The sequence below is a fragment of the Bos taurus genome, chromosome 2, assembly GCF_002263795.3.
Source record: "Bos taurus isolate L1 Dominette 01449 registration number 42190680 breed Hereford chromosome 2, ARS-UCD2.0, whole genome shotgun sequence".
Taxonomy (NCBI): Eukaryota; Metazoa; Chordata; class Mammalia; order Artiodactyla; family Bovidae; genus Bos; species Bos taurus.
Window position 1 is genome coordinate 129,784,152 of NC_037329.1, and position 18,105 is coordinate 129,802,256.

The following is an 18,105-nucleotide window of genomic DNA, read 5'->3' on the forward strand; positions in this document are numbered from 1 at the left end:
AAATGTTTCAGCCCAGATATTCCCTATTCTCATGATTTGGCCCTCAGAGCTGGAACTCCACCTCTATGAACAGCCACAGGATTCACACTGGTGGTGAGTGAAGTCATGTGGAGCACAAGGTGCCCTGGAGCTGACATGCACTGAGATAAGCCGGGCTGACATGCAGACAACACACTGGAAAAGTTCTGGAGAACAAAGACTGTCAACACACCCAAGCACCTTGTAAATAAGGGCAGGATGAAAAAAATAAGAACAACATGGTATCTGCTTCCCCTCTAAGATAACAATTTCAGATAGGGGTAGTGAAGACAGAAGTGAAATTCATGGCTATTAATAAGAACACAATAGCATCTTAATTCTCAGAGTACTCGTGTTTTATGGCACCAATTAAGTTCAAGGTTGAATGTCCAAAGCTCTTAAGACTACGAGTAACTGAGGTACCAAGTCTGGCTCACTATTGTGGGGGAAGAGAACAGATTGCAAAGCAGATCATTAAGCTGCAAGAACATGCTCCTAAATCCCTGCTGTGCCCCTGCATAGTGATGCCATCAGTTAGCTGACACAAATCCCTCTGCTAATACTCAATTCAGCCCCAAAGTAAACTGTATCTGCAGTTCCACTGCTGAATTCATGGGGACAGTGAGAAGAATAAAGTATGTCTAAAGAAAGCATCTCTTGCCATAATAAGTTAGGCATGGGAAATGGGTTTCCAAATTTGGAATTTGACTTTACAATCAACCTAAAATTGGTAATAAGGAACAAAATACGAAAGTCCTAATAATTACTAAGGTGAGGAAGAACAGAGGTAATTATTGTGGATCAGACCATCACAGTAAAACTCTCACTTCTCATCTGAAACACCTTCACTTGTGCCCTTCACAATTAAACAGATGGTTTCAAAGCACTAGCCTCTGCCCTCTCAATGATGAGCCAACACAAGTAACTCTATCAGATGAGCCGTGGTGTGGCAAAAAGAATATGGTGAGAAGTATAATCTGCACCAAAACAAAGGGGAAAGGATGGCAATTCTCCTTCCAAACTGTAAATATGAAAGACACTATAACTGACTCAATCAAAATAATATTTTAAAGCATCAAGTTCTAAAAGATTACACATGGAAAACATCAGGAAATCTTTATGAATTAGAGAATCCCCCTGAGCCTAAGAAATAGATACCTGGGAGAATCTTCTGGTTTATGTTGAGAAACAAGGCTGTGAATCAGGCTCTGGAGCTTGGTACCATTTATGTATCAGGGTGGTACCTGGGACTTGGTGGATCAAACACACCTGACCTACCCCTTCAATCCCACAGCCAGAGGGGGGCTCTTGGTGACATCCCTACTTGCTCTGTTTTCACAGCTACCAGAGCTGATGGAAGTGATCTTGTTAGGAATTTCATTTACTGTCCCATCAGTTACTTTTCCTCACCGACATGATACAGTGAAGGTCAGTTCAGTTCAGTTACTCAGTCGTGTCCGACTCTGTGACCCCATGAATTGCAGCACGCCAGGCCTCTCTGCCCATCACCAACTCCTGGAGTTCACCTAAACTCATGTCCATCGAGTCGGTGATGCCATCCAGCCATCTCATCCTCTGTCGTCCCCTTCTCCTCCTGCCCCCAATCCCTTCCAGCATCAGAGTCTTTTCCAATGAATCAATTCTTCACATGAGGTGGCCAAAGTATTGGAGTTTCAGCTTCAGCATCAGTCCTTGCAAAGAACACCCAGGACTGATCTCCTTTAGGATGGACTGGTTGGATCTCCTTGCAGTCCAAGGGACTCTCAAGTCTTCTCAGTTCAAAAGCATCAATTCTTTGGCGCTCAGCTTTCTTCACAGTCCAACTCTCACATCCATACATAACCACTGGAAAAATCACAGCCTTGACTAGATGGACCTTTGTTAGCAAAGTAATGTCTCTGCTTTTGAATATGCTGTCTAGGTTGGTCATAACTTTCCTTCTAAGGAGTAAGCATCTTTTAATTTCATGGCTGCAATCACCATCTGGAGTGATTTTGGAGCCCCAAAAAATAAAGTCTGCCACTGTTTCCCCACCTATTTCCCATGAAGTGATGGGACCAGATGCCATGATCTTAGTTTTCTGAATGTTGAGCTTTAAGCCAATTTTTTACTCTCCTCTTTCACTTTCATTAAGAGGCTTTTTAGTTCCTCTTCACTTTCTGGCATAAGGGTGTATACAGGTCATATACAGAGAAGCTTAAAACAAAGCTGAAATTTTGCTTGGTGTTAATTCCCTCAATGATGTTACAAAAGATGATTCTAAAAACTCTAAATCTGGTGCTCCTTTAAAAAGGAATCAATTACATTTTCAATATGAAACCTCCATATTTATGAAATCCTAACTGATCACAGATGCAATGTGAAGGACTGCTCTTCCTGGAGTACAAATGGTGATACTTCTATACATGGCTTCTAAAATGCCTAGCAAGAGGATGCTATAGCAGCAAGGGGGGCCAGATCACATATGCCACTACAATAGGGCAGAATGTGCCAATACATATGTGTGCAAATGGTACTGATTAAAGCTCTTCCAGTGCCAACTATGTGGCTTGCTTTTAGACAAGCTTTAATCTTTACAGCTAGAGTGACAGTCACATAGGGAAGTTCATACTGAAAAAGTACACAGCACTTCAAGGCTCAGTAACTGGGTTCTAGGGTGTGTGGTAGAGAAATATTTAAAGGGACACTGTCAAGGTTAGAGGGACCAAATTTGACCTTTTTTCTTCCCTCTGTTTGCTGAGCAGCCCACTTGATTCATTACACTTTCCCCTTTAGCCCACCCATGCCACCACAAAAAACTTGACTTTTTACATGCGCTTTTAATGACAAAAACTCAAATGGCACCAGTCCAACATATAGGCGCAACTCTACAACAACAAACCAGTGTGAATGTATGATGGAGAGGATCTCTGGAAGCGAAAGATTTAAGTTTCAAGCTTTTAATGGGTTATTGTAAACAGTGAGGAAAATGACTTGAAAAATTATGAAAAAAAAAATACCTTGACAGTGTCCTTTTAACCAGTGCAGCAGAGAGAGAAATAAACTGTAAATAACAGCCCAACAGCCACGTCAAGTTTAGTTTTGTGAGACAGCTGTAAAATCAAGGCTTTAAACACATAGCATGACAGAAGCATTGTTAGCTCAGAAGCTGCAACCACCAGAGAAATAAGGAACAGACTGTACAGAGACTAAAACGGGAGTCAAGGCGGAGAAATGGGCAAAAGAAAGGCACTTTTGGTGGTGGTGGAGGGTAGGGAGGTCAAGGGAGATGGTGCCAGAAAGCAGAGAATAAAGTAAAATTCAATAAAAGAGAAAAAGAAAAACACTGAACAGTAACAAGAACAACAGAATCAAACAAACAAACAGCAAACCAAAAGCTCACTGCCACATCTGACCGACACCAGAATGACACGGCTGCAGCCCTAGCGCATCTCTCTGACTCAGGGGTCCAGTCAGCAGTAAGGCCCCATCCGTCATCTGCTAGTTAAGCAGTTATTGGAATGTTGGCAGTGAGACCACGGATACCTTTGATACCTGGACTGTCTTCCCATTAATTTAAAAATTCCACTTTGAAATTAAATAAATTATTTGGAAAAGAGTAAATAAAATATTTGTCCATTAGGAAATTAATACTGACTGGGAGAAAACCAAAATGTTTGATGTATTTAAACCTTGAATCTGTTTCTAAAATTAAGCTAATTACCTATGTTCCAGTTGACTCAGACAATGAAAGAATTTTAGCAACTGACTACCTTAAGCAGTCCTTAAATACCGTTTCACGTCATTTCTTTCCTTTTGGTGAGAACCCTTGAACTCCGTTAGTTTCACAAATAATTATGAAAGGATGTTGAAATATTGGCAGTCTTTAAATACAAGTCTCAATAATTTTAGTTTAGTTTGAGCATTCTATTCTAGACTCTTAGTTGCATTCTGAGAAAGGAACTCAGCAAATGACTACCAGAGTTATTAGCAAAATGTCTGCTGGCAGCTGGATTTCTCTATTACACCACAGTGAGAACACAAAACAACAAACCATGTATTCTTTTGGGAAAGAATCACTGATACAGTTTTCTAGCAAAGAATCAAACAAAAATGCTATCACTTGAAACAGATTTTGTGATTCTTCAAAACCATTTATTTCTCTACAAAAGTCTCCAAATAAATGGTTCCAGATGAAAAATTTGGTGAGTCTCACTCCTGTAAATGGATTATAATCCTGACTGTTTTGGTCCTGTAGATTATACGGAGCATCCCTGAACACGGTCATGGGTTGGGGAGACCATGTGACTGGCCCATGCAGAATAAATTTTGGGAAAGCCAAGCAACTTTTTGGACAGGGTCCCAGATTCTGCAAGAAGTCATCGCAAAGAAAAGATAGCTCTTAGTTCTATCTCTGGTTGCATTCTATCATTACAAGCTTGGTAGGTCTTCAAAAACACTGCCGATCTGTCACACTTCCAGTCTGCATAAGTTCTCTAGCAGCAGAGCAAAAATGGGGTTAAGGTACACCTAGGTTCCAGGTACTGAAAAGTTCTGACATTTAGCAAGAGAAATTCTCAGGAAAAAGTAACACCCTGAAAAAAGTTGTAATGGCCAAATCCGGCCAACAGAGGTTACAGTCAGTCTCCACCTCTCCCATCTCCATGCACTTCTGTAACTACAAAACGAAACACTGGTTCCTTTGGTAAATCGTGGAAGAACAAATTTACATCTGAGGGGTTTCCAACTCAGATTCTGAAATAGCTAAGGGAAATGAAAGATAGTTGTTGACCCCAAGGGAGAATAAGGCAAGGGGTATATCTGTAATCTAAATATTGGGTAGGCCAAAAAGTTCATTCAGGTTTTTCTGTAACACCATACAAAAACCCAAATGAACTTTTTGGCCAACTCAATAAAATTCAATGTGATTCTATAAACGGAGACTGCTGCCTCCCTCCCGTTCTCTCTTAAGAATAGGGGATGTAAATAACTGACCTTCCTAGAGCAGGGACTAAGCCATATGGAGACGGAACACATGGCATGTCTAAGGAGTACACTCTAGCAATTCCTAGCACATACGTGCTCAGTAAATTCTTGTTAAATGAATAAATTAATATAGTTTGGAAAAGTAAAGTCAGTATTGTAACTATATTTGAGGGAAAAATAACTATTTTGCAACTTCAAAAACATTAAAGAAGGGCATGAGATTTTTACATAAAAAGCGGAGACTGGCAGTCATGATTTACAAGGGTAGAGAAAGACTGCCTTAAAGATACCAAAGATGTTTCCAAAAAGGATGAAAACTGAAAAGGCCAAGACACCTGTGTCAAAACTATAATAACCTAGACACCACTCTATATGAACACAACTGGATACCTGGTAAGTTACGATAGGTACTGAGTGTACCCAATCAGTGGTATTTATAAGAAGCCTGGTATGCATTACCTTTCAAGAGTTATCTTTCTTCCTCTGAGCCATTCCCAAGTAGAAAATCAGGATCTGTTTCTCCAAGTAGTTACTGAGCCTTTGGATCTCACTTGATAATAACAACACACACATACCCCTCTCTCTCACACTCATGACTCAAAAACAGCTGAAAACAAAACAAGAATCTAAAGCCCCTGAGTTACTAGCTGGTGTATAGGAGATGCAGAAAACACTCAGCCATTTCTCTAGTCTCCCCCACAATCCAGGTTTTCAGACTTCCCACTGGTGACTCCCAAAATGCTACTGAAAACATGAATTACCCTATTTTCCAACCTTATCCATTCAAAACTAATTACAGCATAATTCAGAGTATGACTCCATCATCAATTAATAATGACAATGAGCAAGGCAGCTGCTTCATTAACTCTGACTGTTTTTATAGGCTTGGAAGATACTTCTATTAGTTCAACATCCTAGCTGCCAGTGTAAGACCAGAGAGAAGGGAGAGGCAAGCTCTTTCAGGGATTCTTGTGACTGTGATTCCCACTGGTGACTCCCAAAATGCTACTGAAAACATGAATTACCCTATTTTCCAACCTTATCCATTCAAAACTAATTACAGCATAATTCAGAGTATGACTCCATCATCAATTAATAATGACAATGAGCAAGGCAGCTGCTTCATTAACTCTGACTGTTTTTATAGGCTTGGAAGATACTTCTATTAGTTCAACATCCTAGCTGCCAGTGTAAGACCAGAGAGAAGGGAGAGGCAAGCTCTTTCAGGGATTCTTGTGACTGTGATTAAAACAATAACAAGGTAATGTAACAAAAACTACTTACTACATGATGTTTTTCCTATAGCAGCAAAATGCCTGGATATGGTAATATGTTCCTAAGACAACACTGTTGTTTACTCACTAAGTCATGTCTGAGTCTTTGCAATCCCATGGACTATAGCCTGCAGGGTCCTTCTGTCCATGGGACTTCTCAGCCAAGAATACTGGAGTAGGTTCCCATTTCCTTCTCCAGGGGATCTTCACAACTCATAGATTGAGCTTACAACTCCTGCATTGTCAGGTGGGTTCTTTACCACTGAGTCACCAGGGAAGCCCTTAAGACAATATTACAAGTGGTATTTATAACTGAGTTTGCTGCTGCTCTTGTATAGGATGAAGTACTTAATTTTTGTGTACTAACAAAAGAACCATCTAATTACCCTCTTTTCTACTGATGCTATACAGAGAGAATAGAGCAACACATCCCGTTTTGTACAACAGTTTACTAAAGAAAAAGCAATGGCTGAGTGAGTATTCTAGGTGGGCTTCCTTAGAGTAACAATTAAAAAAAGTTCTTTTAATAAAAGAAGGAGACTCAGCTGATGCAGTCACACTGACAGAACTGCACACCTCTCCTGCCCCAACCTTCCCTGGGCTCTCAGCCAGGCAGAACGGCATTAGACACCAGGGGAAGTGGGATGGATTGGGACCCTGGAATTGACATATAGACACAACTATGTATAAAGTAGATAACTAGTTAGAACCAACTGTATAGCAAAGAGAACTCTACTCAGTGCTCTGTGGTGACCGAATTGGGAAGGAAATCCAAAAGAGGAGATACATGCACACATGTGGCCGATTCACCCTGCTGTACAGCAGAAACTAACACCACACTGTAAAGCAACTATATACCAATAAAACCTTTTTTTTTTTAAGTTAAAAAAAAAAAAAAAGCTAAAACACCAGACAAGAGACCTGACTCTACAATTTATTGACTATGGTGACGTCAGGCAAACACATGTGTGTGCTTTAGATTCTTCCCCTGCAAAGTGAGGAAAGGAAGCAACCGAGTGAGATTCCTTAGATTTCTAAAGCCATGAAACATATCTGACTATGAGTATAAATTAATCTGGCTATAAGCCAAAAGCCAGTCTGCTAGTCAATAGGTATCCATTCGTCCTCTGAACTAGATTACTGGGAACAGCAAGATACAGAAACATTAACAGGGCAAGCAGAACTCAAAGCTACAAAGAAATTCTTTCCTCAAATTTAGTAATGCCTGAAGAATCCTCCTTACCATTTAGCTGCATTACCAAATACAAACCAACCAAGAAAAATCCTGTAAAGATCAGAGCTGAATAACAACAAAATGCTGAAAACCACACACCAGCTTAACAACTGTTTACTAGAATGCTACTCAAAGAGCTGGTCCTGGTGAGATAAGGAGCTTATGCCAGAACATAAACTAAAGCAACATTTCTTTCACTGAGAAAACTCCTGCTACCAAAGCCATCTGAACTAACACTGTGGTTAAAAGGATGCAGTTTATTTACATTCTGGTACAAGATATTTCTCTCATCCCATATCAGTAACCAACAGTTCATGAATTGGCAGCTGGTTGTAGGCCATATGTGAGTGAATGTTGCTATACTATGGGCTTCCCTGGTGGCTCAGATGGTAAAGAATCTGCCTGTAGGAGACCTGTGTTTGATCCCTGGGTTGGGACGATTCCCCTGGAGAAGGGCATTTATTTGGAAACAAATGTTTTCTAGAATGTTTTACAGCTTATCTAATACCACAAAAGCAGACCATTCCTCTGGATATCTCTACTAGGGGAAAAAACCTCACACTTTACTGTTAGAAAGACTAAATGAACCTGTTCTACATTCGGGAAAACCAAAAAAAAAAGATAGTGTCTCAAAGACTAGTGATAATCTTTGGCTTGGATTCCATTACTTCTTGAGGATATAATATCAACTTCAAAGACCTTGCTTCCGCAATTCAATTCTCTATATTATTGTCTATCCACCTAAAACATCTATCTGGTCATGTCACTTCCTCCGCTCTCAACAAGACTGGATAGATGAAACTAGACTGGAAAAATGGGAGCCTTTTATAGTACTCTTTCTACATTTATATAAGTTTGAAAATTTGTGTACAAGTCCCACCTGACTGTAGGTCTTATATGGCAGGGACTGTCTTATTCATCTCTGCATTTTTTTTTTTTAACAGATCTTTGCAAGTAATAGAAGTTTATAGAATTGCTGAATTAACGTCTACTTCATCTTTTTCTATTTTATTGTTAGAAGGCTGCTTGCCCTTTTCCCTCACCCCCAGAAAAGCCCTAGAAGTAAATTTGGATCCAGAATGGTGGGGATGGGAACCAAAGCATTCCCTGAAAGTCTGTACTTCTCTGATATGAACCCTATAAAAAAGTCTTTTCCTAAAGGTAGATAGTAAAAGGCGAGGATGTCCCACAGGACCTATGACAAAAACTTCTCGAGTTGGAATATTACCACTTTCAATAACAGTAGCTACACTGCCATATACATGGCGAAGCTTTTCTTCCTTGAAATATAAAGGTGACAATGTGTTTATATTCTGAGAACTACAGTCTCTTTTACTCCTAACAGGGGAGCTGGCAAACTTCCACTGAAAACAAACTTTTGAGTTTCACAGACCCCTAAAAAATTAGAACTGACACATAACCTATCAGGCAGTTGTTAAAACACTCCCACTCTCCCATATTAAACATCACTTTCATGTTACTGCCATGCTAACTATAGGAAGCTCCTATCTGGGCTTCCCTGGTGCCCAGTGTATTCGATCCCTGAGTTGGGAAAATTTCTTGGAGAAGGAAATAGCAACCCACTCCAGTATTCCTGCCTGGGAAATTTCATGGACTGGTGGGCTACAGTCTCCTGGGTTGCAAAAAGTTGGATGTGACTTAGTGACTAAACAACAACAACAAATGCCTCTGATAAACAAATACTTTAACCTACCTAAGCATCAATTTAGTACTGCCATTCACTATTAGCCCATCAGAAACCTGATCCTATGAACATAAAACTGAAATCATGAAGAGCACACAAAGCTAAAGCACATGATGGGAGGCACAACACAAAGAAATGAAGAATCAGGTGGTCATTCTACAGGTCTCTTAGGGTATAGGTGGCCACAGCCAAATAAAAAAATTAATCACTTGGCTAGCCTAACTTTCATTAAGTATTTAAATACCTAAGCAGCTATTATAACTCCATCCTATATAGCTCAGAGTTAAGAATCTGAATAAAGCCACATTATTTCTACCCTCAGTTCATATTTGTATGTGTGCATGTTCATCCACATATTTTTCCAAAATTGCTTTCAACTGAACCAAAGAAATTGCATAAAGTTGTTTGCTGTCAACTTACAGCTTGTCCATTCGCTTCATAAAGTGGGCATTTTTGCTTGATCTTGGCCAGTTCCATATTTACTTGTTTGCTGACCACAGCCATGGGATTCCCTCCTAGAAAAAACTTCAACAATTAAATTCACATACTTTATGAAAAGGCAACAAAAACTTCAAAGAAAAAATATTTTTACTCAAATTTTAAAATATTAAAGCTTAGGGTATATGAATTAATACCAAAAAAATGCCCAAAGTAAAACAAACATATAAGCATAAAGAAGAAAGCAAAACAGTGTGTGCGTGTGTGCTCAGTCACTGAACCTATTACCAAAAATTAGTTAACATTACAGATCATGAACTCCTTATTGCCAAATTCAGACTTAAATTGAAGAAACTAGGGAAAACCACTAGACCATTCAGGTATGACCTAAATCAAATCCCTTATGACTATACAGTGGAAGTGAGAAACAGATTTAAGGGACCAGATCTGATAGAGTGCCTGATGAACTATGGACGGAGGTTCGTGACATTGTACAGGAGACAGGGATCAAGACCATCCCCATGGAAAAGAAATGCAAAAAAGCAAAATGGCTGTCTAGGGAGGCCTTACAAATAGCTGTGAAAAGAAGGGAAGTGAAAAGCAAAGGAAAAAAGGAAAGATATTCCCATCTGAATGCAGAGTTCCAAAGAATAGCAAGGAGAGATAAGAAAGCCTTTCTCAGCAATCAATGCAAATAAACAGAGGAAAACAACAGAATGGGAAAGACTAGAGATCTCTTCAAGAAAATCAGAGATACCAACGGAACATTTCATACAAAGATGAGCTCGATAAAGGACAGAAATGGTATGGACCTAACAGAAGCAGAAGATATTAAGAAGAGGTGGCAAGAATACACAGAAGAACTGTACAAAAAAAGATCTTCACGACCCAGATAATCACGATGGTGGGATTACTCACCTAGAGCCAGACATCCTGGAATGTGAAGTCAAGTGGGCCTTAGAAAGTATCACTATGAACAAAGCTAGTGGAGGTGATGGAATTCCAGTTGAGCTATTCCAAATCCTGAAAGATGATGCTGTGAAAGTGCTGCACTCAATATGCCAGCAAATCTGGAAAACTCAGCAGTGGCCACAGGCCTGGAAAAGGTCAGTTTTCATTCCAATCCCAAAGAAAGGCAATGCCAAAGAATGCTCAAACTACCGCACAGTTGCACTCATCTCACACGCTAGTAATGTAACGCTCAAAATTCTCTAAGCCAGGCTTCAGCAATACGTGAACCGTGAACTTCCAGATGTTCAAGCTGGTTTTAGAAAAGGCAGAGGAACCAGAGATCAAATTGCCAACATCTGCTGGATCATGGAAAAAGCAAGAGAGTTCCAGAAAAACACCTACTTTTGCTTTACTGACTATGCCAAAGCCTTTGACTGTGTGGATCACAATAAACTGTGGACAATTCTGAAAGAGATGGAAATACCAGACCACCTGACCTGCCTCTTGAGAAACCTATATGCAGGTCAGGAAGCAACAGTTAGAACTGGACATGGAACAACAGACTGGTTCCAAATAGGAAAAGGAGTACGTCAAGGCTGTACATTGTCACCCTGCTTATTTAACTTCTATGCAGAGTACATCATGAGAAACACTGGGCTAGAAGAAGCACAGCTGGAATTAACATTGCCAGGAGAAATATCAATAACCTCAGATATGCAGATGACACCACCCTTATGGCAGAAAGTGAAGAGGAACTCAAAAGCCTCTTGATAAAAATGAAAGAGGAGAGTGAAAAAGTTGGCTTAAAGCTCAACATTCAGAAAACGAAGATCATGGCTTCTGGTCCCACCACTTCATGGGAAACAGATGGGGAAACAGTGGAAACAGTGTCAGACTTTATTTTTGGGGGCTCCAAACTCACTGCAGATGGTGACTGCAGCCATGAAGTTAAAAGATGCTTACTCCTTGAAAGGAAAGTTATGACCAACCTAGATAGCATATTCAAAAGCAGAGATACTACTTTGCCAACAAAGGTCCGTCTAGTCAAGGCTGTAGTTTTTCCAGTGGTCATGTATGGATGTGAGAGTTGGACTGTGAATAAAGCTGAGCACCAAAAAACTGATGCTTTTGAACTGTGGAGTTGGAGAAGACTCTTGAGAGTCCCTTGGACTACAAGGAGATCCAACCAGTACATTCTAAAGGAAATCAGTCCTGGGTGTTCTTTGGAAGGACTGATGCTAAAGGTGAAACTCCAATACTTTGGCCACCTGATGCAAAGAGTTGACTCATTGGAAAAGACTCTGATGCTGGGAGGGATTGGGGGCAGGAGGAGAAGGGGACGACAGAGGATGAGATGGCTGGATGGCATCACTGACTCAATGGACGTGAGTCTGAGTGAACTCCGGGAGTTGGTGACGGACAGAGAGGCCTGGCGTGCAGCGATTCATGGGGTCGCAGAGTCGGACAACGACTGAGCGAATGAACTGACAGATCCTTCTAGATTTTATGTGCGTAAGATTAGACATTACACACAAAAGGATCATAACACATGCACTGTTTTATAATCATTTTTCAACTTAGCAATAAATTGTGAACATAATTTCATGTTAATATGGAGCTAGAAATTTTTAGCAGCTGGAGAGTTCTCACTGAATAACAATTTAATCTTCTAATCTGCAGTTTCTAACATTGTTACCCCATACTGAAAATGTTTTGAACACAATATGGTTCACTTGTCTATTTTCTTTAGGTTAATTTCCTAGAACTAGATTTGCCAGGGCAAAATCTACACACATTTTAAATTATGCACATACTGATATATCTTTTCAGAGAACTGTTTGCCAATTTACCTTTCACTAACACTGAGAACAGGCTTCCCAGCTTGTGTAGTGGTAAAGAATCCACCTTCCAGTGCAGGAGACACAAGAGACACAAGTCTGATCTCTGGGTGGGGAAGATCCCCTGGAGAAGGAAATGGCAACCCAGGCCACTATTCTTGCCTGGAAAACTCCATAGACAGAAGAACCTTCCAGGTTGTCACAAACAGTTGGACATGACTGAGCGACTGAGCACATACACGTAAGACTAAGAACAGAATCCAAACCAATGTATTTAAAAACTGCATCGATGACTTTATAAGATTAAACCATTTTATGAGTCTCAGACCCTGAAATCGTAGCACAAAACTAAACTACTTACCAAGACCTGTTACTACCATGGCTCCAAGGTCAGCTACATAGTTTCCTTTGCGAAATGTAGCAACTCGTCCACCCACACGATCCTGTTTTTTAAAAATTAAATGGCTAAAATTAATTCTAGTTTAATCATAATAACCTGGCAAATACCATCTCAGGCCTCTTTGATAACTTAAAAAGAAAAAGGTGTAGAGTTTACATGGGAGTATGATGTTAGCTCAAAGAGGAAATGAAGTTTAACTATTTGAGGGAATGGGAGATAATGACACATAAAAGGAACAGAATTAAGTGCTATGAGATAGGAAAAAATTTAATAGCCAGAAGATATCAGTTATAGGTACTATTTAGCTCTCAACCCCAATGTCTCTAATACCACTTATTGTACAGGCTGAGCAAGGGCCACCCACAAAGAAAATACCTGCACACAAATTTCAACACTTAAGGTCATTTTTCTACCACCGTGTTCTGACTCTTGTCCCCCAGTGTCAAAGTCAGGTGTGACTGATTTGATAGACAACTTCTCTGAGAAAGGCCTCTTCAATGTAGCCTCATGCCCAAGGGCAGTGTCTACTGAACATGAACCGTTGACAATACCTCTCATTTCTAAAAAGGCCCAAGTGTTATCTTTGCTGACTGGAGATTTTCAAATATAGGGAAATCTTACTGAGCTGCAGCGAAACCTCAGTCATGAGTTACGTGAGTACTCTGTAAACTCCAGACCAACAAATGAAAAAAAGCAAAACAAGACAAAAACCTATACACATGGGTAGGAATCATAATGATCCTCCATTATTCTTTACTGTATTCTCAGTACATAGGATACACAGGCACACAGATATTTTCCAATTAAGGAATAAAATATTATTTTTAGTAAGACTATCACAAATTGTTTATTTTGATTTCCCCATACTATCTGAAAAGAACATTAAAAAAAATTAAATTTCGATTGTACTGCACAAAACATTTTGAAAGCTTTTATAAAATTTTAGATGATTTAGGTTATGTGAGAAGTGTTTTGTTGTTGCTATTTTAAGTGGCAGGAGCCCACAGAGGTCTTTAAGCCACTGAAAGATAATTAAATCTCAAACATTACTCATGAAAATGATTTGAACAGTGATGTCCTATTGGGATACTCTTTTTTTCTACTCTGTGCCATCATCCTCATCCTCCTTCAGCTTCCATTCCTCTCTCTGGACTAATGGTAAAGAGCCAGAATCTTGGATTTACCAAGGCTGTAAAAGACAGCTGCTGCCTGAGAAGCAACTCCTCTCCCTTTACTATCGAACAGAATACAGCCACCACTAAAAGTAACTGCATTCTATAAAGGGTATTTCAACAAAGCCCACAAATTGAAAGTTGCTAATTGTAGGAAACAATGACCTGAAAATATACACTAGAGGGCTATATAGATTATATAAACTCTAAATACTCACTGAGCCCTTTTCAAAGTCTTATTGTCAAAAATGCTTTATTCGATGTAGTTATTAACACCATCAAAATACTTTTGAGTATTATTTAAATCAATTTGGTTTAGTTCAATTTGTATGATTCCTTAATTTACCACAGATAATTTCCTTACCATATTTTCATCAGGTTGGGCTTCTAAACCCAAACTAAAATTCTTACCCTGGCTTCCAGAAGTGTGACATCCATTCCAAAACTCTGTAACTGACGAGCTGCTGCCAAGCCTGAGACCCCAGAGCCTATGATGATTACCTTTCCTGTCTTCTTAGCTGAAAATAAAAAATGAACAAAAATTAAAACACTGTTACAGTTTTAATATTTTTATCATTTTTTATCAAGAAAATTTCTAAATTCTTTACGTTATGATGTCTCACAAATAATTTAGTTATTTTCAAAATAGGAAAACTATATGAATACAAATTAACAAATATCTGAGACTTATACTTTAACTCAATGTTTAAAATTTATAAATGGAATTCTTTACCTTAAAATTTACTTTCTCATTACTTCAGTCACATGCTTGCTTCAGTGTCTGTGATCCTTGGTAAACTTATTATGCATAATCTCCCACATTTACCTCACAATTATACTAGGACAATTTGAGCAGTCAACCAACTGATTCTTAAAGCTATTTTCTATAAGCTGTACTTCTGCAGTCCTTCCTTTTCTTAAAAATTATTAAAGCAGAGGGGACTTCTCTGGTGGTCCAGTGGTTGGAACTCTGTGTTCTCAATGCAGAGTTCGATGCCTGGTCAGGGAACTAGACCCCACGTGCCACAACTAAGAGTTCGAATGCTGCAACTGAAGATCCCATAGGCCACAACCAAGACTAGGCACAGCCAGATAAATATATACATTGTAAAAAATTATTAAAGCAAAAAAATAAATGTATTATAAACAGATGTGTGTGCTTAGTTGCTCAGTTGTGTCCGACTCTTTGAAACCCCATGGACTGTAGCTGCCAGGCTCCTCTGTCTATAGGGACCAGGCAAGAATACTAGAGTGGGTTGCCAGGCCCTCCTCCACAGGATTGTCCCAACCCAGGGATCGAACCCAGGTGTCCCACATTGCAGGCAGATTCTTTACCATCTGAGTCACCAGGGAAGTGCAAATAAACAGATAGATGTATTAATTCTCAGATTATCCCTATCTTCTGACTCCTGGCAGACATTATCCAGACACCATTAAAGGGGTAAACAGCATTAAAAAAAAATAAAAATGCAACCCTATCACTGCATTAAAGAACTGCTCAATGAGAGAAAACAAACCTCCCACTTTCATAACTGATTTTTCATTTTTAATAAACTATTTTTGTTTTTTCTTAAATTGGAAATTCATCTCTTTTACCAAGTATTTATCAAACCAGAAATTATAGGAAATTCATATTTATAAGGAGATTTTAGTTTAAATTTGACTTATAAGAAGATAAGCTTGGGAATATTCTGGCTCTAAATATGGATCAGAAATCAAAATAAAGCCTCCTGGAATCTAATCCAAAACAATGAAATTCATTGGCTAGTCCTTACTTGGGAGGGGCTTTATCCTCTTATAGATGCCGAAGTTGATAAGACCATGACGCTCTAAATAACTGTGAACTCGGTGGACAAGCACAGTATCACCTACAGAAAAATGAATTTAAATACATGTTTATCTTTTTAGCACTTTAAATGGAAAACTCTGATTCTTCTTTATTTCTCCATCATGAAGTCATTCTATTCATCTTTTCCATAAGCTTCAAGTCATATGACTCCTTTAGGAAAGTGATTTTGAGAACTGTTAAGTCTGTGTGGTAGTCCAAAAAGCCTATCACACAATCTTCAATTTTTAAGAATGACATTCCAATACAGATGAAATGAAGGACAAAACCAACCCTTTAAATAGCAGTAGTATGCTCATTTACTTTGGGAAAATCTTTACAACACCATTGGTGGCAAGTGGCAAATGAAAAAGCCAAATATACAGCCAATTGAATGCCACCAAAGTGCTCTGTGGATTAAAGCTGGAACACAGGTCTAGAGAGATTATTAGCAATTTCTTGAACTCATTCACCTGTCATCACAAATAAAAATTCAGAAGAACAATTACAAACACACAAAACAGTTTTGCTAAAAGGCTCACTTTTGCACAGCACAGGTGTGAAATAAAATGAATATATGTATGAAAATTAATTAACAAATTCAATATCAAGGAGCCATGAGCTTCTGCAAAAAAATATCAATTTTCACAATCCAGTTCAAGATCAGTCCTATGGAACATACTACTTACTGTTGTAAGGCGCTTCTAATTGTTGGAGAGTAGCTTCAAATGTCAGCTGAATCTTTGGATTATCCAACCACAACTGCAACTGTAATCGAATGACAGAAAATTGTATTACATACAAATAGACATACACTATTTGATTGCCTCAAATATGGGTTTTCCTTTCAATGAAACAGTAAGGGTTTTATTTCTGACAAAGAAACTAATGAAACACAAAACCATGGCAAATGAGGGAATAATTAAAGAAGCTGGGAAATATGTGGCCTACCAAGTAACTTGTCAAAATCATTCAGCTTGGGAGCAACAAGGATTTAAACCTGGATTAGATATCTCCAGAGATACTGAGTTGATACAAAATTAAATGATCATTTAGATATGTGGTGACGTGTGTGTGCAAAAGATAACTCCTCAGTTATTAGCCTGCACAACTAAATGAATTGGTATACCATTTACTGAATGAGGGACACTGAAATAAGAGATCATGAGTTGAGTTTAAAGACAATAAGAGGAGCTGAAAGACTGGCATCTAGATACGCAGCTGGGGTTCAGAGAGTTGAGGTTTAGAGCCTCTTGCTTATGGGAATAACTGAAGTCAAGTGTGCAGAAGAAGGGTTCCTAGCAGGAAAGAACAGGGGAGAGAGGAGAGGACCTTAAGGACTTCCAACCAGTTCACATAGTTGGCCTGTTGTTAAGGACAACCCTACGAATCATTCAGAGAAGACAACAACCAGGGAAGCAACAGAAAAACTAGAATACTGTGTTAAGCTAAGGAAGCTGTGTATTTAAGAAAGGAGTCAATTATTTCTAATACTGCTGAAAAAGCAGTAAAATGAGGAATGACAAATATTAAGGTACAATCAATGGCCTCTAACATGAATTCTCTTCAAATTGAATACATACCTACAAAAGGCAAGACCAGCGGAATACTATCATATTTAAATCTTAGCTAAAAGTTAATAAATACTGCTCCATCAAATTTCAAAGGAGTTAATGTGTAAATAAATTCAGTTACAAAGAGATATGACCAAATTCATATGGACCCTCTGCTTTTCTCTGTGGCTACTGTCAAAAGGAAAATGGAATTCCTCAATCATGCCGTGGGCCCAAGCCCATCAAACTTCAACATAAGCCTTTTTCCTCCTTCCATCTTATAATACAAAGCTCACATCACAGGTTCCAGTTGAATAATTCTAAAATTGTGGTTTTAAAATCTGGAAGCAAAGGATGCAATTTAACATGAGACAAGTGACACAGTTCTTATAGGAAAGAATAACTTAAATTCTGTTTTATAGCCAGAGACCACAACTTTAAATCTGCGCTTAGTCCTTCCCCAAATCTGGACTTCTGTCACAGGGAATGAATCAGAGGAAACAGAGATCGCTATAAATCTACCACTGAAATTCAAGTAAAAGTGAAAACTTCCCTCAGGTGAAACAACAAAATGACAATTTTGTCTGAAATCTACTTAGAACAAATGTTAACAAGCTATACACAGAAGCTGATTCAATTATAAGGCAAATCAGCCTCAAAAATGCACATTAGGACTTTTCCATTCACTTTTAAAAAATCACCCAATTTTTTCTTCACAAAAAGAACCTTTAT

At 38.8% G+C, this 18,105-nt stretch overlaps 1 protein-coding gene across 2 annotated transcripts in view; it reads right to left on the minus strand.

Moving 5' to 3' along the window:
• Positions 1-18,105, minus strand: part of KDM1A (lysine demethylase 1A) — a 66,346-nt gene that overhangs the window by 14,217 nt on the left and 34,024 nt on the right. For both annotated transcript variants that reach the window (XM_002685717.5, XM_005203319.3), the window contains 5 exons: positions 16,510-16,588; positions 15,771-15,863; positions 14,407-14,513; positions 12,785-12,866; positions 9,617-9,711 (listed from right to left, as the gene is read on the minus strand). In XM_002685717.5, coding sequence (XP_002685763.1) covers positions 9,617-9,711; positions 12,785-12,866; positions 14,407-14,513; positions 15,771-15,863; positions 16,510-16,588 — 456 coding nt within the window. The remainder of the gene's footprint in view (positions 1-9,616; positions 9,712-12,784; positions 12,867-14,406; positions 14,514-15,770; positions 15,864-16,509; positions 16,589-18,105) is intronic.